Below are 13058 nucleotides of genomic sequence, written 5' to 3'. Positions count from 1 at the left end.
GCTCACCCAAAACAGCCCAGGCCGGGGCAGGACAAATCCTAAGAGGGAGAATTCAGGACCCTGGAGCTGGCAGCATGGAGCCCTTGCACCTCTAAGGTCAACTTTCATTCTCTTGGCCAAGCACACAGGAGGCTTATTATCCCCATTTGATGGGTGTGGAAGCCCAGGGCAAGAACCCCAGCTGCCCCCTGCCCCGGGCAGCCTAGGATCATCATGCAGCTGAGGGGCAGGGGGTCCTCACACTCAAGCTGGAGAAAATTGTGCAGGTCCACATTCGGCCCCTAATCTCTTTTAAGAAAGAATCTCCAGCTGGAGTTAGTGCCTCTCCAACCAGAGGACCCACAGACACACACTGCTGATCCCCCAGCCTACATGGACAGGGTGGCTGCAGGAGCCTGTGTGCCTGGCACTACCCACTGGGAAACCACGCAGGGGCTCTCGTCCCCTGACCCTTTCCCCTCCTCCCTCATTCCCCACCTCAATGGTTCCCAGGAAGAGAAGCTGTAGGTCATGAGAGAGACCAACACAGATGTGATGGTGGGTAGGCAGGTCTCAGGGAGAGGGAGGCACCTTGGGCGTTGCCTGGAGCAGACCCTCTCCCCTCCCTCTCGCCTCCTGAAATCCTCCACTGAAGGCAGTTTGAAATCCACCAGTTTCAAGTTCTAGTCCCAGCCCTGCCACCCATCCCCATGTGAATGTGGGCAAACTATCAGGCAGAATCACAGGAAACTGCATTTTTGTAAATCAGAAATAATTCAACATTGGCAATTCCATATGATTCAACTTAATATTTGATCTCTCGGCGCCCAGTTCCATTATCACTAAAGTGGGGACCACATCGTGTCCCTCTCGGGGGCTTTGAGAGGGTAAGGTCCAGGGTCCACATGGAGTGCCTCCATGAGCCGGTCTTCAGGAAATGTCCAGTAACAAATGGAGGAGGCCATATGGCCCAGCGCATAAAAAGGGTTCCAGGGCTTCAGTTGTTACTTGAAAGGGACTGGTCTGGAGGAAAGTTCTATGCTCCCATGTCCACTTGCTCCTCTGGCGTCCCAGGACCACTTCTGTTAAACAGGCGGGGTATTGATGGCCCCACTGGGCTGAGAAGACTTGCCTGCAGTGACACAGCAAAGGCAGCCCCTCCAGGGTAGCCCCTGGCTTAGTTTCAGCCGGGGAAGCCGCTTCAGGTGCGGGCCATTCCAGCAAGGAGTCCGCCTTCCCTGCATTTCATTCCCAAAGTTCCAGCTGTCACTGGGGAGGGACTCTACCTCTGCTCACCCTATAGTGGCCTTTTCTCTCTCTCTCTCAAAGGCAAAAGGCACACCTGGGCGAGTCCCCGCTGCTGACGTGGCCTCCGCCGGTCCCCTCCGCCTGCCCTGGGCAGAGGCATGTTTGGTGCGTGGAGCAGACTTTCCAGTGGAAGAGCCTGAGAGGGAGAGAGAGAGGGAGCTGGAGCCAGGCCCTCCCCGGCTCCTTCCCGACCAGTCCTGAAGGCCTGTGCCGCCCAGCCCTGCCCAGCGTGACCTCTGACTCAACATCCAGTGTTTTGGGGGCTGAGTCCGCTTTCCCCCACCCACTGCCTTTCTGCACCCTTCTCTCTCGGGAACTCCCCTCTTCCACCCCGACCCCAGCGACTCCACTCAGCCATGGCCTTTATTTATTGCCCTCCCCCAACCCCTAGGCCACCCCTGTGTTCATTTTCAGTTTGCTCTCGTCTTGGCTGCACCGGAAGGGCATTCGAAAACACTGTGTGGGGCCTTCCCATATGCACTGCAGTTTCTGAGGGTGCCAGGCAGGGCCTTCTCCATAGTTGTATTAATGGAGGAAGACATCCTACCCTGAGCGGTACCCGTCACAGCTGAACGTGGCCCCCAGAAAGGAGCTGTGAGCAGGTGGGATGAGAGGTCCACCCGCCCGTCCCTCCCCCTGCAGCTCCGGGAGTGGAGCAGCCTTCTCCCTCTTGGCTCAGGAGCTGCTGCTAAGCCTGGCCAGCTGGTAGGTTTCTTGGAAGGCCTCCTTGGCCTCCCCAGGCTTTGCTCAGCCTCTCACTGGGTGGTGGAGCTGGGAAGGGTTCTGGTGAACTCTGTGAATTCGCTCACTGGAAAGCAGCCTTCAGCTGAGTCCCCTGCTGGGGCGTGAACCTCCCTAAGCCGTTAATTCACTTCTCTTCAAAAAATATCTAATAAGTGTGGGCAGATGCTTCTAGAAAACCCTTTCCCTGAGGAGAGAGAACGTGTGTTTATGTGTGTGTGGTGCCCACACCCTCCCGTCCTTCCTGCCCGCCCCCCATGCCTGGTCCTCGAAGGGCCTTCCTCTCCAGGCCCTCAGGCCCCCACCGTTAGCTCTTTTACCTTTGTCACTGGCAGACAGTAGGAAACCTCACTGTTGCCCTGCGACAAGTTATGCTTCAGAACATAAACAATAAAGATTAGAATTTGCATTGAGCCAGTGTGTTGACCAGAAGGCTACAATCGCTTGTGTTTCTGAGAGCCTTCAGTAGAGAAGTGGATGGGGGAAATATGGTACACCGATTGCGGGAACACTTGCCCAGCCGCAGGAAAAGGTGTGAGCTTGATCTGCGTGTTAGAAGGGCTCACAAAGCCAATGCTGAATGGAAAAATTGAGGCCACCTGCGTTAAAGGGAAAGTTAAGTGTGAGTACAAATAATCGAAATGACTTATACACACGTGTAGGCACATGTGTAACAACGGACAAGGATGCCTGGTGAAACATGTCGACTGAACGCATCTGTATTTCCTCTGCCTCCCAGACCCCACCAAAACGACACAAAGGAGCGAAAATGGCATGAGCTACAAAGGCAGAAGGAATAGGAGAGGCGACGGCAGCAGGGAAGAGAGGTCCGAAGACTTTGGAAGATGGAAGAGCATCACTTGTTTAGTGCCAGCTTCCCGCGCTCCCCAAAGTGTCTACAAGAGGGAGAGCCAGCCATTAACAAGCCCATTCACTCTGCAGAATCCCCCAAATGCTCAGAACGTGGAGCGACCGGGTTATGCCTAAGGCGGAAGCTCAGGGTGGGTGTGAAAATAGTATCGGTTGGAAGAAGTGCCACCCAAGCCTCGTCTCCCAGCCCAGATGGCTCGTGATGGCCCTTCTCTCCCTCTGGTAGAAGACGCGTTTACAGCTGGCCAAGGTTGAGCTAGAAGGATTGGGTTTGGGAACCCTAAGCCCAACCAAAAGCTGAGGTGAAGTGATAGTTAATGGGGAGACCCTTAGCCCTCTTCACCTGCTCACAGGTGGCTCTGTTCCCATCCAGCCCCTCTCCCACCCCCACGGCAGGACATTATTGAATTTCTCTCTGGGAAACTGACCAAAGAGAAAAGACAGACAGATGCTGAAATTGGTGATTCCCCCATCTCTGCCCAGTCACCATCGTGAGGCCCCCATTCCCAAGCCCCTCCCAGGTGTACAGAGCTTCCTGTTAGCTTTGCCATGTTGCACTCATAGTTAACCAAAACCAACAGCTGAAGACACAGTGACCCCAGCACACAGAAGAAAGGGGTCAGAGAACAATCCTCTGAAGATATTTGCCCTTGAAACAGGAAGAAAAGAATGTTATTTTTCAAAAGGCACTGTTAAAGCTCTTGAAAATTAAAAGATAAATATATAATAGCACAAATGTTTCAATGCATTAGAAGGGGTGGAAGATGTGAGAAAATCTCCCAGAAAATGAAACACCAAAACAAAGAAATGTAAAAGTAGGAAGAAAAAGTCAAGACATTCGGACAACCAAAAGATCAGATCCATCCACACAGAATGTCTCACCTCCAACTAACAGGAATTTCAAACCAAGAAGGAGAAAATAGAGGAGAGAAAATTGTGGAAGAAATGACACAAGAATATCTCCTAGGACTGAAGGAAACACTCTTTTGTAGAGAAAGAACTCACCACGTGCCGCGCACAGTGATGTAAAACCATAGCCATGTGGACGGCTGCCACCATTGTGAGTTGCCGTGTGACAATACCTGGCCTGCAGCCGCAGCGTCGTACCTGTCACCTGAAGTCTTGCTAAAAGAGACTCTCACCCCCTAGGTCTGGGCCGGGGGCTGAGCGTGTATGTCTGTCCGGCTCCCAGCTGATGCTGCTGGCTGGAGGACCACACTCTGAGGCACCCTGGTCCAGGGCAGTGGCTGTCACCACTGGCAGCTCTTTGGAATCACTTGGCAAGCTTTATAAACACTCACGCTGGACGCGCCCCCCAGACGTGCCCCCAAAGATTCTGGTTTAGTCAGTGTGGGGCCCAGCCTTGACATCAGGATGACTCCATGTGCTGGCAGGACCGAAACTCTTCTATGTGGGTTCCAGAAGACATGCACGGGATGTTTGGAGCAGCACTTTTTATTAGCTGAAAACTGGAAACAACCTAAATACCACGCTGAGCAAAGGAACAGATGGCAGAAAAAATAAGTATGTTATGACACTGTCTACACAGAGATTTTTAAACATGCAAAAATGTTATATATTAACATATATTTTATGCAGTGGAAGAATAAAATGCATAGGAAGGATAAACAACAGATTTCAAGATACATCTTGAGAAGAAGAGGCATTAGGAGGGGTTTTTATTGGTAGTGTTTTCTTAGTCTCGATGATGGATGGGTGGATTTGTAATATAATATTTCATTATATGTTATATTTGTATTACTTTTGTATGTCTGAAATCTTTCAGAATAAAAAAAAAATTAGAGAACCATAGGAAGCCTTATCATGAAATTTCAGGACACCAGGGGAAAAAAAATCCTAAAGAAAAAAAATCCTAAAAACTTAGAGAAAAAAAATTTAAAGCAGGTCATACACCAAGGGTTAGGCATTAAAATGGCTTTGAAATTCTCAAAGCAGATTTTGAAGCCAGAACATGATGAAACAGTAGCTTTTGAATTCTGACAGGAAATTATTTTTAATCTGGATTTATATCCACCCAGATCTCAATAATGGTAGAATGAAGATATTTTCAGACTTGAGTTGTTGGGGTTTTTTTCCTTAATTTACCTCCCATACATTCTTTCTCAGGCAGCTACTACAGGATGTGCTCCAGCCAAACAACGGAGAATACCAGGAAAGAGGATATGGGGGAAACAGGAAACTGGAGATCTGACACAGGAGAGGGGCAGAGAGAGTCCCCAGAATGATGGCAGTGGCTGTGTGGCCGGACCAGAGACCAAGGCCAGCCAGCCCAGACTGGAGGATGAGGACAGAGGAGATACACAAGAATGTACAAAAAGGATAAGAAGCATACATGTGTTGGGGAGATTGTCTATGATCTCATGATATTTTACAATATACCAGGACATATATAATAATATATAAAACTGCAGAATCAAGAAATAGAATCAGCATGAGATTTCAATACAAAGGTAAACACCAGCAGAAGCAGCTAAGAGTTCTAAGTGTTGCCTAGAGACAGACTTGAGAGGGGAGCAGGGGATTGCTGCCCTGTGTTATAAACTTTGTAGGACAGTTTTTAAACTTTACACTGTATTACATTTCTAACAGTGGAATTTTTAATGGGAAAATACATATCAAACAGGATAAACCCACAGAGTGAAGGTGAGAGCCCTGACGCCAAAGCACGTAAGTAAGGTAAGGAGGTGTTGAGGACTTGCCTAGCAGGGAAAATACAGCCCCCGGGGTCACTATATCCAAATATCCAGCCTGTAAGGGGCTGTTGCCTCTGCCTCCCGGCTCTCAGATACCTCAGTGCTGGGACAAACATCCCCTTAACCCCTCAGACCTGATGCAGCACAAGCCACCACACTCAGCTCCCACCAGAACCCTGTGCCTGGACCAAACCCAGTCCAGGAGAGGGACCCAATCCCTGCAGCCCCCTGTGAGTCCCAGATGTGTTTCCTAGAGATGCGTCACAGGGTTGATAGGGTTCTGAAGCAGTTTTATCACGAGTTCACCCCAGAAGCCCTCAGCTTTAAGGCAGAAATGGGACAGATCTCCCTACCGGGCTCTGGTTGCTGCCAGGAGTCAAGGGTACTTTGTGGGCTGGTCTGGGAACCAAGAAATCCTTCCTTTACAGAAATGCTTTCTGAGTCTCAAGCAACCAACTTATAAATTAACTTTGGGACCTGAGACTCTCCTGGCTAGGAGTGGAGGGTGTTCTGTGTCTTCTGTAAAAATCAGGAAGCAAAGAAATTTGATTTGTCCCAAAACCAGATAACCAAGTGGTCCCTCAAAGAGGCCACAGGGGGAAAGCTCAGGAACTTTGGACACCTGGGTTCGAATCCCAGCTCCACTACTTAGTACCTGAAATTATGGGTAATCCTCTGTCACAGCTTCCTCATCTGTAAAATGGGGATAATACCTTCACAGGATCCTGGTGGAAGTTAAAAACCTGAAAGCCCATGGAAAACTCCTACCACTGCTGTTAGTTATGACTCCCATAGAATTCAGATGTGGCACTTGCCTCGGGAGTTGTTCAGGGATGTAAGGAGGTAAGTGCATGGAGCCTGAGGCACAGAGATGGTCATGCTCTTCCCTTCAGGGAATGATGACTGGGCAACATTGACTGGGCAGCATTTGGGGTGCCAAGTGCAGTGGTAGTGGCTGAGGTTCGGTAGTAGACAGAACAGACGTCGTCCCCACCCTCCTGCGGCATCGGAATCACCCACTGGCCTTGTTAAAACACAGATCCCTGGACCCCACTGCAGAGCTTCTGGCTCAGAGGTCCAGGGCGGGGCTGAGGACATGCATTTTCAAGTTCCCGGGTGATGCTGATGCTCCTCGTTGGGAGGCCAACTTGGAAAACCTCAGCCCTGGTGGAACAAGTTGATCAATGTCTCCTTGGACTGACACCCCACAGACCAACCCAGGCAGAAGGAGACGAGCCTGGGACTGAGCCCTGCTGCCTCATCCCACCCCCTCAACAGAGATGCCGCCCCCAGCTGTTCCTTAGCCTTGGAGGAAAAGAGCATTCACAGCCCCAGCAGGTGAGAGTCATTTCCACCCACAAAGGTGGGGGCTGGCATCTTCCCCAAACAAGAAAACGCCCACTTTCTGGTGTCGCATCCCTTGGTTCCCAGAAGCCTGCAATCTCTACTTCTGCCTGTTCCTGCCTCTCCAGGGGACTGTCTGCTGCATGCTCTGCCCCAGAGCCGGAGTGCAGCAGGCAGCAGAGAGGAGCGCTGCCAGGCGGAAGGCTCATCAAGGACTCCAGGCAGTGCCCTCGCTCACTTCCCTCACCGCCCCCGCCTCCTCACACAACTTTGTTTGCTGACAACAAACAGAGCCCTCAGTTCCACTGAGCCAGGCCAGGGAAGCCAAAGCGTTTTGCTGAGTCATAACCATCATGGCCACCATCTGTTGAGTCAGGCACCTGCTTTGAGATTTAGAGATGCTCACCCCACTATGAGGCAGATACTTTCGATGCTCCCATTTTACAGAAAAGGAAACTGAGGCCCAGGGAGGTCAAGAGAGACTGTCTTTGAGTGCAGAGCAGTCGGATACGGTTGCCAAAGACCATGCTCAGTGCAGTGGGGGCGAGGGGGCATTGCTAGTGAGAACAAGTCAGGAGAGGGAGCTGGGTGCAGGCAGAGAAGGGCACAGGTTGAAACTTCTAGATGAATAGGGTAAAATCAGCCCCTTGTCCCGCTGGGGTATTCTCCCACTGCTAATGTAACAAATGAGAATAACCCTCAATGGCTGCACAGAGATTTTGCCCCCATGTCGGACACTGTCTCCTGCCCCTGGCCCACATGGCAGAGAATATCTTGTGCTCTTGGGAGTCTGCCCAGGATAGGTTCAGTGGAGTGGCTGTCTTTTCAGGCCACGTATAGGCAGGTGCATTTGGCTTATGAGGGTTTCCAGAAGCTTCCATCAATCAAGTAGCCTCAACACCTTTGGAGTCAGAGCCTGTCTCTGGACTGACCCGCACCTCCTCCCAGGGCTGTGGGGGCCGCCCCGAACATGACCCCTGAACTCCAGAACAGGGAAACTGCAGCTCCACAGTCCCCACCCCCCGTCCATCTCCACTGTCAACCCTACACGACTGTCTTGTCTTCCACACCACCTGCCCATCTTTCCTGTTTTTTTTTCTTTATTTTTTTGTTGTGGTAAAATGCATATAACATAAATTTACCATTTTAACCATTTTTAAGTGTAGAGCTCGTACATTCACATTCTTGCGCAGCCATCACCACCGTTATCTCCAGAACTTTTTCATCCTCCCAGAATGAACTCTGTGCCTGTTGAACACTAACTCCCCATTCTTCCCTCCCGCACCCCCTGGCACCCCCATTCTGCCTTCTGTCTCTATGAACTTGGCTACTCTAGGTACTGCTTACAAGTGGAATCATATAGTATTTGTTCTTTTGTGTCTGGTTTATTTCACTTAGCTTAGTATTTTCAAGATCTATCCATATTGCAGTCTGTGTCAGAATTTCTATCCATTTTATGGCCAAATAATATTCCATTGGCTAGAAGTATGACATGGTTTATCCATTCATCTGTTGATGGACATTTGAGCTCTTTCCACCTTCTGGCTATTGTGAGTAATGCTGCTGAGAACATTGATGTACAAGTATCTGTTTGAGACCCTGCTTTTAATCCTTTGGGGTGTCTCCCCAGAAGTGGGATTGCTGGATTATGTGGTAGTTCTAACACTTAACTTTTTGAGGAATCACCATTGCTTTCCCACAGCGGCTTCACCATCTTCCATCCCCACCAGCAGCGCACAAGACTCGGCCTTTCCTTCTAAAGCAGGATGCTGTCCTCCTGCGTCTCTCTGCCCCCTGTGGCTCATGGCAAGGGAAACAGCAGTCACCCAGGGACCTTGGCTGCTCCCTCAATGTCTGGAACCCCACCGGCCTCAGTGCCGGCCTCCCGGGCCCACGCACAACCTGTGTGGTCACGCAGGACCCCAAGCTCAGTTTAATGCTCTGTTGTTGCTTCTTGAAATTCTCAATAATGTTGGATAAAGGGCCCCACAGTTTCATTTTGCACTGGGCCCTGCTGATTATGTAGCTGGTCCTGGCTGTTCTTTCTGGGCACAGACTGTGTAAGTGTATGGCCAGATCCATAGTCAAGGCCTGACGGTGGTGGGGAGTGGTCCTCACACTCTCTGCTGAGGGGCTGCCTGGGGACACTGGTCATCGTGGCCCTGCTGCCAGCCCATCTGTGAGACAGGAGAGCTGAACTAAATAGACAGTTTTCTAAATGTGTCCCCAGAAGTCTCTGCGGGGGTAGTCCCAGGAGGTAGTTTGGGACCCATCCCCACCCCTACTGCCAACATAGGGGCATCAGGGGGCCAGATGAAGGTTCCCTCTGCAGGAGGGGTGCCCCAGGCACCACACACACACACACACACACACACACACGCACGCACGCATGCAGTCACACAGGCACAGAAAGATCCAACTGTTTATAAAACATGTGTGACCAGTCAGTTCAAATTGCTCATCTGAGGATCTTCTGCACACGGGAGGGATAAGACTAAAGGAAAACCTGGCACTGGCCTTGCCCAGACCATGTGGGGAGAGGGACCCTGCCGGGCAGACATTGGCAGAGCCCTGGGCAAGGCTGTTCCCTGCGGAGAAGGGCCTCAGTGCTCCAGTTTCCTCATCCCTGTCCCTTCCCCAGCAGCTGACTTGCAGATGGCCGGTACTCTGGCCTGCACACGCCCAGCCCCACCCCCAGGCTGCCTGGTGCAGAAAGCCAGGGAGAGCATGGTGGCCCCATCAGTACTGGGAGAGGGGGAGAAAAGAGGGGGTGGGGGCTGGAAGAACCCAGGGAGACCCAGACAAGCCGCCCTGCGGCAGGCAGCACCGAGACAGGCGGAGCTCTGAGCTCTTTGATGCAGACCCTAGGATGTCTGCAGCTTCTTCAGCGCCAATTACTGGAGAAATAATTCAGCGTGCTCACCTCCTGCCTCTCAGCAGACACTCTTTGGGGACATTTTAAATCTGACTGTACCTACTGAGCAGCTGACAAATGAGGCCTCTCCCTTCCCCCGTCCCTCCTTCCAGACTGCCGTCTCCTCCGCCCCTCTACCCAGGCTCTTTAATGGGGAAAAGGGAACATAAAGCTGGGTGTTGTCATCCCTGCCCCCAAAGCAGGGTCTGCTGGGATCAGGGCCCTGCACCTGCAGCTGAGCAGAGTTCCCTGGAGTCCGTCCCCCCACTCCCACCCCCACCCCCGGCTCCTTAAAGGCAGGGTTATGTCTTATTCATCTCTGAGTCCCTGGTTAGCTGTCAAGAAATATTGCTGGGTGGAGAGATGGGTAAGCGGGAAGGTGGATAAGTGGGCAGACAGGGTGGATGGAGGGAGGGAGGGAAAGATGGAGGTATAGGGGGAGGGAGGGAGGCAGGGAGAGGTAGATGGAGGGAGGAATGGACAGATGGAGTGTTGGGCAGATGGATGGAAAGATAAGTGAAGGTTTATTATGTGTGGACCATATATTGAAAGATATATGAGAGGATGGACAAAAGGATGGACTGCTGTCCTGAGGGAGGATGGATGGACACACTCCCAAGTCCAGGCCCATCTGTTCCCCATCCCTAGGGAAAGGCCAGCAGGTCAGAAGCCTACACTTTCCCCAAACTGTGGGGTCCCCTGCCTGGGGCTCACTCGATTCCAAGCAGCTGATAGGCTCCCAGGGAAGAGCTGACATTGAGACAAACCCAGGCTGCTGAGGACCCAGTCCTCAGGTCCTCCATTGGTAACCTGCCTGGGCACCAGGCCAGCCTCCAGACCCCACAGCAGCTGCTGCCTGGGGGGCGGGGGTAACAAGTCTGGCTGCCCACCCAGTCCAGCTCCCACTCCAGGCTGGGCCACTTGCTGGGGTCTATGGAAGGTAGGAGGGCCTGTGTCAGGATCTTAACCCCGTGCGCCCCTCTAGCCTGTCCCAGCAAACCCCCTACCAGAGTTTGCAGGATATCTCCTGCCCCTCCACCTTAAACCTCACAAACTCCACCCATCAAACCACTGCAACGTTCTTTGTACTAATAAAGCAACTGAAGTGGTTTTGCAGATGGGGATTAATAGGTTTATTTCACATATTAATTGCCCAACCCTAAATGCATATGCAGAACAGCCGCTAAACTCATTCACACTGAAGTCTTTTAAAATAAATCACTCAAATATGCTGTGACACCCCACTCCTCACTGTCCTGACTCTACTGTCCCCAGAGTGTGTGAGTACAGATGGTCACCTTGCCATCATGAGCCTCGGTTTCCCTGTTCAATAAAAGGCTGAAAAGATACATGCACCCCAATGTTTATAGCAGCACTATTTACAATAGCCAAGACATGGAAGCAACCTAAATGTCCATCAACAGATGACTAGATAAAGAAGTTGTGGTATATATACACAATGGAATACTACTCAGCCATAAAAAGGAATAAAATAATGCCATTTGCAGCAACATGGATGGACATGGAGATTGTCATACTAAGTGAAGTAAGCAAGAAAGAGAAACAAAAATATCATATGCTATCACTTATATGTGGAACCCAAGGGGGAAAAAAGGACACAAATGAACTTATTTACAAAACAGAGACAGATTCACAGACATAGAAGACAAACTTATGGTTACCGGGGGGAAAAGGGGTGGGGAGGGATAAACTGGGACTTTGGGATTTGCAGATACTAACTACTATACATAAAATAGATAAACAATAAGGTTCTACTGTATAGCACAGGGAACTATATTCAGTACCTTGTAATGGCCTATAATGAAAAAGAATATGAAAAGGAATATATATATGAATGACTATGTTGTACACCAGAAATTAGCACAACACTGTAAATAGACTTCAGTAAAAAACAGTAAAAATAAAAGGTGGACCAGCTATGTTCCAGGGTCTTCTGGCCCTAAAGGAGGTGACTTTGGAGCATCTGTCCTTAAACTCTGGGGTGAGAGCCAGCCTGGGGCCATGGGCCTCTCAAAGGTGTCATCTGGGAAGGAGGCCTCACTCGACAGCGACAGCGGCAGCCAGACTGCAGGGTCTGAGGTGGGTAGGGCTCAGGGCTAGAACACCAGGACCAGCCTCTCTGAAGGAGCCAGGGATGGGCGCCCTGCACAACCAGGAACAGATCCCAGATGTGGCCTTTCCTACTCCGAGTGCCTTCCCAGTCTAAACAGATCATTCAACACAGTTCCGTGTGCAACAACCGGCTATTATCTGAATGGTTGTCCCCACAGGTCCTCTTGGGGAGGGAACTGTCTTTGTTTGGGAAAATACTTTTTAAGGCTGATTGGGGAGGATCCCGAGAACAACCAGGGGCCAAGACCACAAAAGAGATAGAAAGGGACAGGGATTTAGAGGAAGGAAAAGAGGTCAGAGAGTGAAGCTAGAGAAATGGGGCGAGGCTGGGGATCCCTGAGTAGAACTGCCACTGCCCCCAACATGGCCACATGCCCCCATAGGGGGTAGGACTGGCCTGTCTTGTTCCCTGTGATGCTGTTTGCATGGCGGTGCCGTAGCCACTCCTACCCCACCCTACACACCCACGGTGTTGCCTGCACACCCAGACACCATGTGGAGATGGATCTGGGGGAAGAAGGGGCTGGATTTCACATCTGAATCCCCGTGGTCCAGAATCTTGGATCTGGAAATGATATCCACCCCACAACATGGAGTCAGCTTAGCCAAAGCAAGACCCCCGAGCCAGAGGTGATGCAAATGCTCCAGGATTTTGCGGAAATCTTAGCAAGGACTTCAGCCTTTCCCAGGATGCCCAAGTGGACTTTGAAGCCTCCTCTCCTGGATCTGAGGAGCACAGAGAATACAGATGGGGTGACCACCCATCCCAGTGTCCCCACAATTCTGGGGTTTTCTGGGATGCAGGACTTTCAGTGCCAAAGCCAGAAAAGGTCCCAGGCCCCCTGGAAAGGGTCACTCATCCTAAACAACTGACATCTGGGTTGCATGGACACGCTGGAAGCTAGACTAATCCCCTTACACACTTCACTTCAGTTAGTCCTCACAACACTGGGAGGGGGACATATTCCTCCCACTTCACAGATGAGGAAACTGAGGCTGGGAGAGGTTACACCACTTGCACAAGATAACACAGCTAGCAAGTGGCAGAGCAAGGA

The 13058-nt window shown here is 51.1% G+C and overlaps 1 protein-coding gene across 5 annotated transcripts in view; it reads left to right on the top strand.

Annotated features, from left to right (window-relative positions):
• Nucleotides 1–2441, top strand: part of RPH3AL (rabphilin 3A like (without C2 domains)) — a 142222-nt gene extending 139781 nt beyond the window's left edge. For all 5 annotated transcript variants that reach the window (XM_064495838.1, XM_064495841.1, XM_064495840.1 and 2 more), the window contains one exon: nt 1309–2441. In XM_064495838.1, the coding sequence (XP_064351908.1) occupies nt 1309–1343 (35 nt within the window). In that variant the 3' untranslated portion in view covers nt 1344–2441. The remainder of the gene's footprint in view (nt 1–1308) is intronic.
• The last annotated feature ends 10617 nt before the right edge of the window (nt 2442–13058 follow it).

This window comes from Camelus dromedarius, chromosome 16 (genome assembly GCF_036321535.1).
Source record: "Camelus dromedarius isolate mCamDro1 chromosome 16, mCamDro1.pat, whole genome shotgun sequence".
NCBI lineage: Eukaryota > Metazoa > Chordata > Mammalia > Artiodactyla > Camelidae > Camelus > Camelus dromedarius.
Note: the sequence above shows the minus strand (reverse complement) of the source record. Positions and strands in the feature narration are given on the sequence as shown.